The 16,875-nt window shown below is 55.7% G+C and overlaps 1 protein-coding gene across 1 annotated transcript in view; it reads left to right on the top strand.

Moving 5' to 3' along the window:
* The first annotated feature begins 397 nt into the window (after positions 1-397).
* Positions 398-16,875, top strand: part of FAM83F (family with sequence similarity 83 member F) — a 35,530-nt gene continuing 19,052 nt past the window's right edge. Inside the window, exon 1 of the mRNA XM_004447829.4 lies at positions 398-920. Coding sequence (XP_004447886.1) covers positions 438-920 — 483 coding nt within the window. The 5' untranslated portion in view covers positions 398-437. The remainder of the gene's footprint in view (positions 921-16,875) is intronic.

A 16,875-nucleotide genomic window follows, 5' to 3' on the forward strand; every position in this document is an offset into this window, starting at 1 on the left:
CACGTGCTCGGGACCCAACCTGCCGGGCACATGAGCGAGCCCGCGCGACGGGACTGGCTGGACCCCGCGGCGGGAAGGGTTCTGTCGCCAACCTGGGTCCGCATCGAAGGGCGGGGAGGCGGCGTGGGCCAGAGGCGGCGCGTGCGGCCGCGTGGGGCCCGGCTCCCAGCTTCTTTCCGCTCGGGAGCTCCTGACCCCAGGTCGGCCCGGCCGCGGAGGGAGCCCCACCCTGGCTGCCCGCCAGCCGAGGGCGCCCCGCTCCCCGCCCGACGGCCGCGCCCGCGCTCGGGGCCGCGCGGATTGGCCTGCGCGCGGGCGCGGGGCGGGCCGAGGCCGACCTCGCGGCCAGGTAACGAGCCCCGCCCCGCGGCCGCGGCAGGTGCGGCGGCGGGAGCGCGGCGGCGCGGGCCGGGGTCGGGGCGCGCGGCCCGGGCGCCATGGCCGAGTCGCAGCTGGGCTGCCTGGACGAGGCGCACGTGAACGAGCGGGTGACGGAGGCGCAGGCCGCCTTCTACTACTGCGAGCGGCGGCGGGCCGCGCTGGAGGCGCTGCTGGGCGGCGGCGAGCAGGCCTACCGCGAGCGGGTCAGGCGGGAGCGCCTGCGGGACTTCCTCTCCAGCCCGGAGCGCCAGGCCCTCCGCGCCGCCTGGAGCCCTTACGAGGACGCAGCCCCCGCCGCCCGGGGCAAGGCCAAGGCCAAGGCCAAGGCCCCGGCGCCCGCCCTGGACGACCCTGGCGAGTCCCTGGCCTACTGGCCCGATCGCTCCGACACCGAAGTGCCCCCGCTGGACCTCGGCTGGACCGACACCGGCTTCTTCCGTGGAGTGAGCCGCGTCACCCTCTTCACCCACCCCCCCAAGGAGGAGAAGGCGCCCCATCTGAAGCAGGTGGTCAGGCAGATGGTCCAGCAGGCCCAGAAGGTAGGTCGCGGGGGCCCGGCTCCCACCGCAGCCCGCACCTCAGAGGCTGGGCCTGACGGCCCTCTGGAAATAGGCCCAGAACCCATTCCCTCCTGGGTCTGTAGGGAAGCCCCAGAGGATGGACGTGAGCGTGGTTGGCACATTGGGAGATGCCGGACCGATGGTCGCCGTCTTTATTACAGCGACCAGGGGCGCCACCGGTTCCCTGTCGCTTCCTTCTCCCAAGGGAAGGGAGAGGCCGGTGGGGCCCTGTGGTAAAGTGGACCGCTCAGAGGCGTGGCCAGTGATTTGCAAAGCACATCAGGGGCCCTGTTCTCCTTTCATCTGTAAACAGCCCCGCGGGAGTGGGGGAAGTGACCTGCCCCTGTCAAGGCTAGCCTGGCCCCCTCACATTCAGGCCTGGCCTCTACCCAGCCCTGGGGCTCGAGCAGCCTGGAAAGAAGGAGGGGATGTGTTTCGAGCACTGACTGTGCTCCTCACACTCTTCTGGGCACTTTGAAAAGGCGACCCACAGCTCTGAGGAAAGCTCCCAAGTACCGCTTCCACCCGCTTGAGCATTGGAAGGAGGAAGCGCTTCCAGGTGGCTGGTTAGAATACTGGCCCCACTGGGCCTGGAGGCTGTGGGGCAGGGGCAAGATTTTAAGCTTTACTCGGTGCTCTTGGGTCGAGGTACCTGGGTAGGATTTCCAGTTAAAATACAGGACACCCAATTAAATTAGAATTTCAGATGAACTGAATTTTTCAGTATCTGTATGTCCCAAATGGACATCTGAAATTCAAATTTAACAGTGTCCTGTATTTTCATTTGCTAAATCTAGCTCCCCTGCGCTGAGATTTGTTTAAAAACAAAACAAAACACGAAACACCAACAGTTTTTGATGCCCAATGCAGGCTATAAAACAAGAGTGGTTTGAGGTCACCATTCTAATCCCTTCAGGGAGTGTAGAGACTGACAGAGCCTGAGAAGGGAAGATTAACCTAGAAAGACCAGTGGTGGGCTCATCTCCCTCAAAGGGGCGATCTTGGTTTTTGACTAGACCAGTAGCCAAAAGAAGGGTTAACTTTTCACTGTCCATATTTCCATACTGCCTCTCTAAGCAGTTCCTCCTAGTCTGACTGAGCTTTCTTTGTATACTGCATTCTGCAAAAGCAAAAAGCAAGTTTGAACACAGAGGGAAAAGGAAGGTGGGTGGCAGTAATGGGCCATAGGCTGCAGCTGGGGTCTCTTGTGTAATACTAACAAAGCCTCAATTTATTTAGCACTTAATATGTGCTACCCACTGTGCTAATGATTTACCTGCATTTTCCCATTCGCTTTCCATAGCAACCCGGTGGGATGCGCGTTTCCCTTATTTTTAGAGAAAAGGATATCAGGATTCAGAACAGTAAAGTGACTTGCCTAAGGTCACACATAGCTAGTCAGTGGCCAGGTGAAGATCGAAATGCCAAAGCTCTTGCTCTTTCCCCACTGCGTACCCTGCCCCGCTGTCTGAAGTCTGGGGCAGCAGGATTCAGCCAAAGAGATTGCATGAAACTGCTTGGTCATCTCAGGTTGTGTACCTGTGACAACAGTGGAGGGACTGGGCCCTGCCCACTGGGGCTCTGGTCCCATGTGGGATGACAGGGCTCTCTTGTGTTGTGGGGTGTTTGTTCTCCTTAAATATTTAATGCAGCAACTTGAACTGTGAACCAATCCATTGTGTACCTATTTAACCAGTAGTTGATTCCGGAGTGCCTGCTGTGGGTCAGGCACTAGCCAGAAAAAGGATATGAGCTGTGGCCTCTTGTCATCCAAGGGCTCACACTAAAGCTGGGGACTCTGCTGGAAGGAAAACAGTTTTTGAAGCTGGGCGTGCCTAATCTGGGAAGGCTTCCTGAGAGAGGTGAGTGCAGAGTTGGACGGGAAGAGAGAAGCAAACTGGAATGGGCAGTTTCTCAATAAAGAAATTCCGGAGCAGGAGTGAGATGTTTGCTCCAGAAAAGCAAGCAGGTTCGATTGACAGGAGGCAAGATTGTCCTGGTGGGAGCTGAGTACTATGTGGAGCCTGATGTGGGGGTCCTAAAACTGGCCCAAGGCAGGTGACCACCCCCACGGAAGAAGCAGCTTCTGACCCTGTCTGTGCCCACCCAACTCCCAGGCGCTCCGGACCCACGTTCCGCCGCTGTTAATCACTGCCCTTCAGTCTGTACCTTCTTCTCAAAGAATTGGCAAAGTAGGTAGGACAGAGATCCTTTTTCACAGGTGAGAAGGAAAGGGGAGTGCCCAGAGGTCACGTTGTTGGTTACAGGATGACTTGGAACTAGAACCCAGATCCTTATTTTTTAAGATTTATTTATTTATTTATTTCTCCCCTCTCCCCCCCCCCCCCCCGACCCGCCCCAGTTGTCTGTTCTCTGTGTCTATTTGCTGCGTGTTCTTTGTCCACTTCTGTTGTTGTCAGCGGCACGGGAATCTGTTTCTTTTGGTTGCGTCATCTTGTTGTGTCAGCTCTCCGTGTGTGCGGCACCATTCCTGGGCAGGCTGCACTTTCTTTTGCACTAGGCAGCTCTCCTTACGGGGCGCGCTCCTTGCGCGTGGGGCTCCCCTACGCGTGGCAGGGCACTCTTTGCACACATCAGCACTGCACACGGGCCAGCTCTGCACGGGTCAAGGAGGCCCGGAGTTTGAACTGTGGACCTCCCATGTGGTAGGCGGACGCCCTAACCACTGGGCCAAGTCCGCTTCCCAGAACCCAGATCCTTAATGTCTGCTCTGAAGATGATGCCCTTGAACCTCCACAACTTGTCCCTCCACCCTTGCAAGTCCAATTGGCAAGTAGCCTTCTGCGGCCGTTGAATTAGAGTCTCCTTCCTTTTCACCCTGAGGGAGGGAGTTTCCTTTGTTTCCAGTTGGTCTGGCTGACTGGGAGGCCGGGTGGGGCAGAGCATGGGGCTCTATGTGCCACATCGCATTTTAGTTTGTTTCATCCTCAGCAGAGCCATGTGGGGTGCTGTCATTTTTATTCCTGAGACACAGCGGGGAAACTAAGGCTCAGAGGGAGTTCTGTGCCTTGCCCTCCTGCAGACCAGTGAGGGATGGAGCAAGGAAATAGGAGCCTATTTATGGGGACACTTAAAACATATGGATCGGGGAGGGCCAGAGGGTGGTGGCCAGTGAGAAAACAGCCCAGACGGGAGGCGATGGAACCATGTGGGGTGGGAGGACGCCCTTTGAGGAGGTCACTTTATCTTCTTTCTGGCCTCAGGAAAAGGCGTGAAGTCCTTCCCAGGCTGTGCCTGGGAACCAGCATTCAGACATTCTGCTGTGTTTGCATGTGAGGTGGGGTTCCCCATCTCTGTTTCATTTTTTCCCCTTGAGTTATCTGCTTATTTCAGTGTCACCAAATGGTGTAGTTTGTCTGCTTAAACTATAGGCAGAAAGGGTGGCTTCAGGGATCCGGAAAAGGGCTGCTGGCCTGACCCATGCTGGCAGAAAAGACCAAGGCTCATCACTGATGTTTGGGCTGCGGGGATCATTGCAACTGCCAGGGAGTAGACCTACTGTGTGGGGAGCTCTTGGTTCTAACTTACAGAGCCAGAGTAGGAGAACTAAACATTTGCAACTTAGATGGGCTAATGAGTTGGAAGGACAGTGCTTCCATTTGGCCATTTGACAGGTATTTTGAGGCCTATAGTGTACAGAGCACCTTAGTAGAAAACAGACTGTAAAACACTCTCTGCTCGTACACAGCTGAGTAGTCCGCTCAACCAGCATTATAATCCAGCGTGATGATTGCTTGACAGAAGGTGTGGCAGGAGGGACACTAACCCAGGCCCTGAGCTGGGTTAGGGAAGCACTGGGATGCTGAGGACCTGTCCAGGAGCACATCCAAGCTCAGCAGGAAGGATGAGATTGCGCCAGCTTCCCTCGTGCTCAGCGGCATCCATTTTTGAAGCTGCTGGGTAGGTTTAGAGAGGATTGCCTTGTGCTTCAAAAACAGAGGAAAACTTACTGGCCCCCACCACAAAGATTGACCCTTGACCCCTGCATTCCTGGGCCCCTCGCCCAAATACATCTGCTATCCAGCTGTTTGTGGTTTCCCACAAACCACCCCATTTCCTTTGCACCGGGTAACTGTGTAAGACAGGGTTTTATCTCTATTGCACAGAGGAGCCCTCAGGTCCAGAAGGGTGAAATAATTGTCTATTTTAAACCAAGGACAAGGAGATTAGAGAGCTTCTCTAGATCCTTGAACAGGATTACCAATGATCCTGCAAAGATTATAAAAACGACCCAGGAGAAGGAAGTTGCTAGACTAGTAGCTACTGTTAATAGGAGCTGCTCCTTGCCTGGTTGAGGAGGGAGAGAGTGGAGAGAGGAGCCAGGCCATTCCTTGGCCATCCCCTTTCCTTCAAGGCCCGACTCAGATGCCACTCTTTCTTGGCCCTTCAAGTTCTTGATCCAGAAATGATTTTTTTTTTTAAAGATTTCTTTTTTATTTATTTCTCTCCCCTTCCCCCTCCCCCCCAGTTGTCTGCTCTCTGTGGCCATTCGCTGTGTGTTCTTCTGTGATGGCTTCTATCCTTATCAGTGGCACTGGGAATCTGTGTTTCTTTTTGTTGCGTCATCTTGCTGTGTCAGTTCTCCGTGGGTGTGGCGCCATTCCTGGGCAGGCTGCACTTTCGCCCTGGGTGGCTCTCCTTACGGGGCGCACTCCTTCTGTGTGGGGCTGTGGGGACACCCCTGCATGGCAGGGCACTCCTTGCGTGCATCAGCACTGCACGTGGGCCAGCTCCACACGGGTCAAGGAGGCCTGGGGTTTGAACTGCAGACCTCCCATGTGGTAGACGGATGCCCTAACCACTGGGCCAAGTCCGCTTCCCCAGAAATGATTTTTGTTCTCAGACGTGAGTCCTTGCTCATCCCACTTTATGTGCCTAGAACATGGCTAGCTTTGGGACAACCCTTTTCTTCCTCCTGAATTGGAAGCTTTGGGAGGGCAGAGTCTATCTTACTGCCCTTAGTTTCATTTGCAGAGCCCCAGTGGTGCCTGCACTGTCACAGGCAGTCCATTAGTTGTTTATATGACTGAAAACTGTCCATTCATCTAGAGAAGGAAGTGACAAGAGGAGTCCCCCCATTGAATTGTACTTACCCAGGGAACTTTAATCCCCATTGTATCAAGCTGGCAACAGAGAGAAGAATGCTCTAGACTGGGGGGGACTGGGGAGAGGTGGGTCAGAGAGATCTGGGAAACAGCTCTGGAGCAGGAGGCATGGCTGGAAGGGGTTAGCAGGCCTGGTCAGAGCTTGTGGGCAGCTGATGGGGCATGAGCAGCCGCAACACAGATGCCCAGGAGGTGTGGCAGAGTCTTGGAGTCAGGTTACCTCACGGTGAGACTGGCTGTGCGGATGGCGGCCTGGCCACTGAATACGGCCCCCATTAGGCTCAATTGGTGCTTTCCTCGTTCAGCAAATAGTATCAGACACCTTCCCTCTCCCCTGCCAGGCACTTTGCCGGCATGGGAGGTAGAGATGAAGCAAGCACATACAGAAGTTTATGTATATAAAAATGTTTCTGGTTCATGAAATCTGAGAGTCTGAGAATATATTCATTAGCCGTCTTACCACCACGTTTGAGAGCTGGTCCCAATTTTCAACCGGCTCCCGGTGCCTCCCCACATCCCTCCTTCCCCTGTTCTGCTCCCCTTCCAGCTCTGTGGACCAGTTGACTTTGTCCAGGAGCCTCTAGGCTGCCTTTTAGAAGCCTGCCTTAAGTGCACAGAGCACATCTCTCCCCCATCCCCACCCCAGCTGGCTCACACCCCTACCCTCCAGTCCCCCTGGTGAATGCAGAGCAAAAGGAGGCATCACAGGGCAACCCAGGGGCGCAGAGGCCCCATGCAGTGTCCCCTGGGCCCAGCCCTCCTCCCTCTCTGCACGTGACTGAGGCAATGGGCAGTTTCAGAGCCCCTGTCTCATGAAGGCTGGTGGATGATGGTGCAGCTGCAATTCAGGGAGTGAGTGCCTCTCCTCCTTCCAGAGTCTTGCCCAGCCTGACTGAGCATCCGTGTCAAATCCCTGGCGCTTTGGCTACTGGCTTCTGAGCCTTGCTCCTTAATGCTCAATCTCGGATCCCGGGAGCTAGAATACCTAAGCAGTGGAGACACAGCTCCATGTCAAGCACAGAAAACAGGTCCTGAAGTTGGGAGGTCTTGGTTTCCATCCAGATCTTGCCACTTACCAGCTGTGTCCCCTCCCTCCAGGAAATTACTTCCCTCTGGAGGCTCCTGGTCTGTAAAGTGGGGAGGATAAAACCTCGGTCTCCAGTCTCCAGTATTGTTACCGGATTTTATTTAGATTCTTGGCTCTGCTGCAGAAATGAATTTCAAGAGCACGCCGGGTGAGTTAGGCCAGTAATTTATTCAGGTAGGGAGGGAAGGGAAATGGGAGAAAATAACAGAGCAGGGGTCCCAGATAGAGAGGAAGGGGTTGAAAAGTGATACAGCGGGCTGATTTACAAGCTACAATTCCCCATTATAGGTTATAAATCCCTAGGTTTACTTGCGTGGCTACGTGGCAGAGGAAAAATGGCGAGCGTGGTGCGCAGAGGGCAGGACAGGCCCAGAGGCGAGAGAGCAGAGCATGAGAGCTCGTTCAGGCCTTGCTGCTTTCTGAACAGTTAATTATTCCACCCCTTTGCTGATGGCAGGGGAGGGGTTCCAGCTGTTTGCTGTTTTGATTGATCACCCCACCCATCAATTCCTGGGAGGGCCCAATGACAGACTCCTTAGGAAATATCCGGGGCTTCTCCTGGCTTCCAGAAGAAGTCTTTGTACTGAATGGTAGAATCTTGGGGGTGGGGTTCCTCCAGCAGCCATCTTGGGGGTTACTCATGTCCACGGAACTCTCTGCCAGGTTCCAGATCCATCGATTGATTCCCTGTCTCACTAGCCTGCTTCAAGATCACATACCTGTTAATTATTCTGGAAAGTAACTGCTCCTTCCCTTTTTCCCAGAGCAGGGGAGGGAAGTGTGGTGTTCAGTGAGGAGTTGCTTCTCCCTGGTGGGGCTGTGCCCGCTTCCTCCTGTGAGGGCAAGAGGAGCCGCTGCCCTCTACCCTCCGTTTGTCTGTTGGCCTTGCTTTGGTGGTGGTGGTTTGTCTGGCGGGCTGCCTGCCTGCCTCCAAGCTTGCTGTGTGCAGGGGGCCTCGGCCAGGACAAGCATCCTGAGTCCCTACTCCGGGGGTCCCCAAGGGTGTTGGCCACAGTCATCCAGAAGGGCCTGACTGGACTGCACAGGCCCGGCCCAGAGAGCCCAGGGCAGTCTGGAAAGTTCAGTTCCTCTTCCTTTCAGTGAGGGAGGAGGCCCCGGTAGACCCGGGGTGGTGCTCAGCCTCAGCCTTGAGGTAATAGAGTCCTTTGGAGCGGAGGGAAGACTGGCTCTGCTCCTTTGTGGAGAAAGCCCTAAAATCCGGCCCTTTGGGTCCCTGGAACTCAGGATGAATATTTCCCAGTGAGTTAGAAAATAAAAGCTGGGCCCTTTTCACAACCTCCTCATTTTGTGGATAGTGAAGCCAGGTCTGCTGGGCAGCGGTCTCGCTCACCCCCTCCTCGCTCAGTGGGTAGCCCTGGGCAAATCATCTGACCTTGCTGGGCCTCCGTTTCCCTATCCGTAAAATGGGGGCCATCCTTGCCTACTTTCACAAGATGGCTCTGAGAATCTAATGCAAGACCCTGAGAAAGCTCTTAGAAAAAGGTGAGTAGCATTTGCAGATAAAAGGGATTTCTGTTAGGAGGGATTAACGTTGTGGAGAGAGAGGTGCTGTGCCTGTTCTTTCCTTTCGTTAATCCAACCCTCAACACCTTGCACGGGAAGTGGCGTTTTCCCTGAGGGACAGAGAAAGCACAGAGTCCTGGAACTCAGGAGAGGCTAGCTGGATTCCACCCCGGGCCGAGTGCAAGGCTTGTGGCCTGCTCCCAACAGGTGCAGGTCACTCTTGGGGATTGCCCTCTGGGGTCAGCTTTTGCCTCTAGAACTTGCAGAAACATTCACAGCGTGTTTGTTGCCAGCCGGGCCCTGGGATGGACAGGTTCACCCGCCCTGGCCGCCCTGAGCCTTGCTGAGCAGGGAGGAGGATTCTTCCTGCCCGACTGCAGCGGGCAGGTGTCACAGGGCAGCTGGGTCCAGGTCGCTCCCGGGGACCTACTTTGTGCTCCTAACGGCCACCCTCCAGGCCCCGGGGACCTGTGCCCTTCCCTGACAGGCTGAGACCTTGACGAGATTCCCAGCCCAGCACCCGTCATTCCCTCCATGTCCTTACCCCCTGAACTGCTGCGCCAGCTTGGCGGGTGGCCATATCCGCCTCCCTTTGCTCAGAGTCTACAAAGCAGAGCCTGTTCTGGAGCGCGCTTCCTATCTGAGCTGGGGGCGGGGGAGAGCAGGGCAGAGAACAAACGAACCCAGGGGCAGGTTCTGGCCAGCCACCGCCTCTGCCCTGGCCTTGTCCTGCGTCACTCCAGCCACACAGGCTCCCCGCCCCAGGTGCACCGCCGGGCTGCCTCTGCAGGAGCTGCTGCCTTCCCTAGTTTCCTTTTTCCTCCTCTGAGACCTGTGCAGTCTGTGAACTTGCTAATGACCCTAGAACCTCGGCCCTGGAAGAGACTGGGGTTCTTCTGATTGTTAGTTCTCTGGCTGGGGTTTCCAGCTAAGCCGGAAGCTCAGCCCCAGCACAGCTTGTGGCGTGGTCATCATTCCGCTGGGCTGCTCACAGTCCTGGCTCTGGATAAGAGCTCTTGCTCCTAACCCTCGTCCCAGAAGCGAACCATGGCTGGTTTCCCAGACTGCCTGGAGCTTTACCACATTGGTTCACTCATCCAGCATGTTTTACTGAGAACCTACTATGTGCCAGGTACTAGGAATTGACAGACGAGTGAAACAAGGACCCTGCCCTTAAGTCTAAAAGAAAATCTGAAAAAGAGAAAGAAAAAACAATTCTAATACAGTGAAGGGGGTGTTAATAGCTCTTACTTATTGAGTACTTAAGAGCCAGACACACACCAGCCCTTTTATTTTATTTTATTTTATTTTTTTATTTCTCTCCCCTTACCCCCCCTCAGGTGTCTGCTCTCTGTATCCATTCTGTGTGTTCTTCTGTGACCGCTTCTATCCTTACCAGCGGCACCAGGAATCTGTTTCTTTCTTTTTGTTGCATCATCTTGTTGTGTCAGCTCTCCGTGTGTGCAGCACCATTCTTGGGCAGGCTGCACTTTCTTTCGCGCTGGGCGGCTCTCCTTATGGGGCACAGTCCTTGCGCATGGGGCTCCCCTACGCAGGGGCCACCCCTGCATGGCAGGGCACTCCTTGCGCGCATCAGCACTGCGCATGGGCCAGCTCCACACGGGTCAAGGAGGCCCGGGGTTTGAACCAAGGACCTCCCATGTGGTAGACGGACGCCCTGACCACTGGGCCAAGTCCGCTTCCCTTAGAATATTTTATTGCATTTAATTTTCACAACCATCTGGCAACTTTTCATTTTGCAGATGAGGAAACTGAGTTCAGAGAATGTCAGGTGAGACTGCTGGTAATTAGTGGCGCCAGATGGGAACTGAGCCGTGTCTGCCTCGTGCACTGCCTTCCATTGAGCTCCAGTACGCTGTGGATGAGTGCTGAGACGGGGCAGATCTGGGGTGCAGAGCCCAGGCAGCAGGGGCACCCCACCTCGGCAGGGAGAGGACAGGTGAGCGGAGCCCTCCTGGGGGAACTGACGGCTGAATTAGCCAGTTACGGAAGAAGAGTGGGGCAGGCAGGGAGCGGGGTGTGGGTGCAAAGCCAAAGGCCCGGGCACGTGTCCTCACGCTCTTCGCGTCACCCGAGCCCCCTGGACAGCCACACCCTTCTCTGCACCCTCCACATGCCTCTCCGGGGAACGTGGCCTGGCTCCTCAGAACCTCCCCAGGCCAACCTCTAGCTCTGATGGCCATGCCCTGAGGGATCTGTCAAGAAACACCTCGGCAGGTGTCCCTCAAGTCACACCTGGCTCTGCCCACGAACTGGAGAGCTTGAGGCCAGTAGCCCAATCCAGCAGATGAGCCTAAAAATGGTTTGTGTATCTTCACTGGATTTTTTTTTTTTTAGCAGCTGATTTATCTTCCTAATTATGTTTAGCTTTAAGCTAATGTTAAAATGAGCTTGCATTAGATAATTTTCACTAATTAACACCAACTTAGTGCAGGGGAAGTCATCCCAGAAGCATGCCGTGGGGTAGGGAAAAACTGGCCTAGCATCTCAGAAAGACTGCTCCGCTTACGTCCTGGCAGAGCATCTAGGGTTCCTCACGGCTGAATGAGTTGACCTTGCTCACGCGGGTACATCTGTCCTCTTCCTCCGGAGAACACCTCGGTCTCCCTGGTCTGTCCCCTTTCTTTATCCTAGCCCGGGGCTCCAGCCCCTACTGACAGATCCCTGAGCCCCAGCGCTGCGCAGCAGAGAGAGGGCCCTGCGGGGTTGGGATCAGCGCCCCACACGGGGGCCGAGGGGTCTGGGAGAGGAAGCTGGCCTGGCTGGGGGGAACTGGGCTCCAGCCGCTGCCGGAGCAGCAAGGGAGCCTGGTGTTTAACGATGTCTAATTAGCGAGCCTGAAATAATGTAACATGGCTCCAGACAGCTGGGAAGCCTCCGCAGACACCGCGCAGCTGTCCTGCCGCTGGCGGGGACAGCCCTGCCTCCAAGCGGGGAGCAGGCCCCTTTCGAGCCTGGGTCTCGGCTCTGCCTTCTTGGAGGGCCAGGGCTCAGGCCCAAATGGCTCTCCCGGCCCGCCTAGCGTGAAGGTGTGCTCTTCAGAGCCTCTGCTGAGCGCCAGGCCCCGTGTAGGCACAGGAAGGAATGGCAGGCTTTGTCTCCCCCGCTCACAGACAGGTGGGGGAGATGCTCCCCACATGCCTAGACGCAGGCCTGAACAGCCCCGCACCCTGGGGAGGGCACCTGTCCCGGGCCAGGCTTGGAAGAGCGCCTGAGCGAAGCCTGCCAGGTGTGCTTGGAGAACAGGGTCGTCTCATGGCATGAATTCTCTGTCAGGGGCGGAAGGTAATGGAGGTCTTTGGTGGCATAGAGGGCCCTGGACTCGACTCTGTGGGGAGTCACGGAGTTTTTGAGCAGGGGAAGGACCTGCTGAGGGCTGTATTATCCTGTTTCACCTGTGTTTGTGTCCTTCCGCTGAGAGGGAGAGCAGTCGGCTGCCCCCAGGAAGCGATCACCCCGTCAGACTGCCAGGCAGCGCCTCCTGGGCGCCAGGCACTGTTGGGAAGGGCTGAGGCCGCCAGCGTCGCTTCCGTCTAAGCGTTATCTCATTTCTTCTCTCCTCATTTGCAGGTGGAATTCAGAGGGGCTTAGTAGCTTGCCCAGGGTCTCATAGCTAGTGGGGAGCCTCTCACCCTAAAGCCTGTGCTTTTCCCACTGCAGTACACTTTGGACTGTAGGGATTTAGTGAAATGGCTCTGGAGTCCAGGGATGGGAGGAAGCCATGGGGACGCCCCTCCCTTGGCTGTGCAGACCGCTTTCCAGTGCTCTCTTCTCTTTTACTACAGAATGCATAGGTCGAGGGAGTGGATTTGGCTCAAGCATTTGGGTGCCTGCTGCCCACATTGGAGGTCCCAGGTTCGGTTCCCAGTGCCTCCTGAAAAAAACAAAAACAGTCAACAAGCAAGCAAACAAAGGAACAACTCAGGAGGGCGGATTAGGCTCGGTGGTTGAGCGACAGCTTCCCACACACAAGGGCCCGGGTTCAATCCCCAGCCTCCGGTACTGCAGGAAAAAAAAATGCACAGGTCAAGCTTTGTTATTTGTTTTTTTCACACCAGAGCGGCTAAATATTGGAGATAATCCAAACCCAGGCCCTGTTGCATCCTTGCTGACAAAAGGAACTATTTGCAGTCTTTTCTCCGACCTCCCGCCAGGCAGGTTGTTTCCGTATTCCAGCAGTCCCCTCCCGTGCTCCGGCCGGGGCTGTGCCAGTCCCCAGAAGTCTGCATGTTCAGGCGGCCTGGTGCGCAGGCACAGATGGCCAGCGTGGCTCTGCAAACAGTGGGTGATGCAGACTCTTCACTTAGTCGGGCTGCCCTTCGCCTCGGTTCCGGTTTTGACCTTGGTGGGGGTGCAGTGCTGCCTGGGCTCCAGTCCCCACTCTGGGCTGGGCCTGCTGGGCAGGGCACCGAGCCAAGGACAAATATCTCCACCTTGCTGGTGCGCGGCTGGCGGCTCGGCTTGGCTTGGCTGGTTCCCCGGGAGCTCGGTGCACGTCCTCCCCTGCAGGGACAGCGTCTTCGTTTTGGTGCCACCTCCGAGCAGAGAAGAGGGCACAGGCCAAGCCCTGGGCTGGTGGCCCCATGTGCCTTCCCTCATTTAAGCCCGTTACAGCCCCATGAAGGCATTGTCTTCCCATCTTGAAATAGGACAGACTTTCTGCTGCCAGAGTGAAGATTCTCTCACCTGCATTCAGATCACCTTGGGGCGGGGAGGAAGGAGGGTGGTTTAAAATGCATTCTCATGGGCCTGCTGAATCAGAATCTCCAAAGATGAGGTCTTGGAATCTGCATTTTCATAGTCCCCAATGCCCCCCTTCTCCACTGAAGTTTGACAACCACTGCCCTATACACCTTGATTCCTCTCTCTGGGGCCATCAGAGAGGGAGAGTCCCCAATCTAGAGACAGCTGAGCCAGGAGGCCGACCCAGGACTACCCTCCTTGGGAAAGGGAAGGACCATCCTCTGGGCCCAGACCAACTAACTCCCCTGGGCTCCCAGGCAGCCAGGAACATTCTGGAGGGGCCCTCCCCACCCTGAGGGACCTTGGCGTGGGCAGGCTTAGCCCCGTTAGCTTTGTAGCATGTGAGTTCAATGATCCTTCTTAACTGCGCAGCGTTTTCCTGGGATTTCCTGGGCATGCTCTCATCCGAACCTCCCAGCAGCCCTGGGAGGAAGGCAGGGCAGAATGGGAAGTAAAGTCGAGCCCCAAGCTCATAAGTAAATCAGTGGGAAGGAGTAGACCTGAACCAGGGCTGTGCTGTGATGCTGCTTCTGGCTCGTTCCCTTTCCCGGGAGAGGGACCTTCGCCAGCATGCCCAGGTCCAGCAGGCTTGGCCTTGGAGCTGGGTGAGGAAGGGTGGATTTGGTGCAGGACCTTTGCAGGCAACTGCACCCACTCCTGGTCCCTAGAGCTTCGCTTCAGCAGAGCAGAGAAAACCAACGAGGAAGGCATGCTGTTGTCCATGCCTACCAATGCATTTCAGTTTGCATCCTGGTTTTGCATGACTGGAGGCAGCCTGGAGTTCCCACACAGGTCTCAGGTCAGAAGCCTGGCCTTGAGTCCCACCTGGGGACCGCCAGACGCTGTCCAAGTTTCCTTCTTCTGTGAGACTCTGCGAGCTGGGATGCTCTTCAGTTCAGGGCTAAGTGCAATGGTGTGGTTTGTGCCCTCCCCATGAGCTCGGCCAAGGGCATGTGTGGGGGCTAACAGGGGCTCATGTCCCGTGGACCCAGGTCACACTTACTGGCCCTGCATTCCATCGCTTGGTCAGGATGGGCGCCTTCTCGTAATTTGCACAAAGGCACTCGCTATATGTGCTAGCAGTGGTCCTGCATCCCAAACTGACTACCTTGGTTTGGGGCTTCTACCCGTTCGCCAAGTCATGCCCTCATCGTGGGCTGGCTGCTCCTTTGAGATCTTGGGTGGATGGAGCAAAGGCAGACACCAGACCTTCAAGCTCCCTGGACAGTAACCCCAAAAGGTGCTAACTTCTTTTCCCTTTTCCATGTCCTTAGTTTGAGAAAGAATGTCAACTCTGCCTTCCACCAATACTTTCTAACAAGGAATCTTGCTCAGCATTTTTTTTTTCTTCACCCTATTACTTGATGTTAATGAAATAAAGAAGCCACAAAGCTACATTCTTACCCAACAAATAAAATGATAGATGTGACCTTCCCTCCTTTTGGACATTCATTCCGTCAACACAGAGAACCGATTTTATGATGAGCTGAGAGTGGAGATTCTGAAAAATCATCTGGTCCCTGCTGTCCCAGAGCCTGCAGCCTAGGAGGGGACAGCAGGGTTGAGCAGGCATTACAGGAAAGTGTCAAGGAGCTGTTACTGGCTTGGAATACAGTGTGGGCAGGACTGAGGTGGAGAGAAGTTTGAGAAATTCTTGGCTCCGTCTTGAAAATGCATGTTTCCTGAGGGTAGGAACAAGGGGACTTGAAACTGCCTGTGTGCAGTGTGCCCCCTCCCCCAAGGAGACATTTTATCAATGTCTAGAGACATTTTTAGTTTGTTACAACCAGGAGTGATGCTACTGAATATTCTACAATGCACAGACAGCCCCCAACAAAGAATTATCTGGCCCCAAAGAGCAATAGTGCCACAATGGAGAAGCCCTGTTTTAGGATAACTGTAGATCATTTGGCCGCAGCTGGAATCAAAGGACAGAGGTGAGACATGGCCCGAGAGAAAGCTGGAGAGGAAGACAGGACGACCGAAACCCTTTAAAGGCCAGGTTAAGGGGTTTCGATCCTCCCTTCAGGGCTGTGGGCCCCACCAGTGGTTTTTAAGCAGGCTTGTGTGCTCATCAGTCTTATTTTAGGGGAGTTACTGCCTTGGAGAATGAGTAGGAGGGCAGAGGATGACGTGGTAGAGACAGGAAGTTATTCCAGAGGGTTGGGTAGGAAGCTAGAAGGGTCAGGGCTGGGGCAGCAGTGCCAGCGGGAATAGAAAGAGTTGGCTCAGGGAGGCGCGCCATGAGGTAGGCACCGAGTGCACTCGGCGGCCCACTGGATTTGGCCGGTGGCGGGGAGTCTAGCCTACTTGGGTGTCTGCTCAGGCCACTGAGGGGATGGAGAGTGGTCCCTGTTGACGGAGGTCCAGGTGGCCAGGGGCTGAGCTGGACGGAGGTCCAGGTGGCCAGGGTCGAGGGCCAAGCGGCAGTGGGCTCCGTGGGTGTGGAGAGCCGGCGTGACGTCAGGTGGCGTCTGTGCACCAACCAGCGGCGGCTGTCCCCGGCTGTCTTGAGCACAGCTGCCATGGAGCGCACGGGGAAGATGAGGCCCTTTGTGTTTTTGTTTTCTTCGTTTTTTAACCTAGCAGTAATTAAGGAGTCTAGGAAGAGAATTAGGAAAGCTGGCCGCTTTTAATTAAAATTGAACCACAGAGAGAGCTGAGGCTCTCAAACTCCCCCCACCTGGTCCCCCCCCCCCCCAAACTCAGGCAGCGCCACCAATGAGGACGCGGGGAGCTGACAAAACGCCCGGTGAGAAGTAGTACAACCCCAGAGCCCCTTTGCCCGCGGGCCGGTGACAGCATCTGAAAACCACGGCTGTTCCTAATGAGCCCCCTCCCGGGTTGCCCGGTGGTAAAGGATGCTGGGATGGGGAGCCAGTGGGGGCAAGGGGGCTTGCCCTCCTGAAGAAATCCATTTCCTAGGGTTCGGAGCCTGTGCAGTCCTTTTTTTAGAAAAAAAAACCTGGCTTTCCATCGACACTGGGAGTCTCGAGGTTGGGTTTTGCGTGGCGGGCCACGCGGGTACGTGCACCACCCGCGCGAGGGAGCAGGGAGCTGGTTTTCCCGGCGCGGAGCTGAATGTCAAGCAGCGCCCTCAGAGACCAAAGCAGAGGGTAATTATCACTTCTCCTCCATGACGAGATCGCAGGAGTCAGCGAGCAATTGATTTTTTTTTTTTTTACTACAGATATTTCACTGTTTAATTGGTAGTGACACAGATGGCTGGCTCTCACCAGGGCGCTGCAGACTGAACCTCCTGAAAGCCGGGTCCTGGGGCCTCCCTTCTCCCCCACCTGTGTGATCTCCTCCCGTCCTGACTCAGGTAGGGGAGAGGCACGGGCTGGTGTGGCCTCCCCACTTGCTTTGTCAGTAATGAAGCCGGCGTAAGGCTGGCTCCCAGAAGCGTTTCGGTGAGCCGGCCCTGCAGTCA

The sequence above is a fragment of the Dasypus novemcinctus genome, chromosome 12 (assembly GCF_030445035.2).
Source record: "Dasypus novemcinctus isolate mDasNov1 chromosome 12, mDasNov1.1.hap2, whole genome shotgun sequence".
Lineage (NCBI taxonomy): Eukaryota > Metazoa > Chordata > Mammalia > Cingulata > Dasypodidae > Dasypus > Dasypus novemcinctus.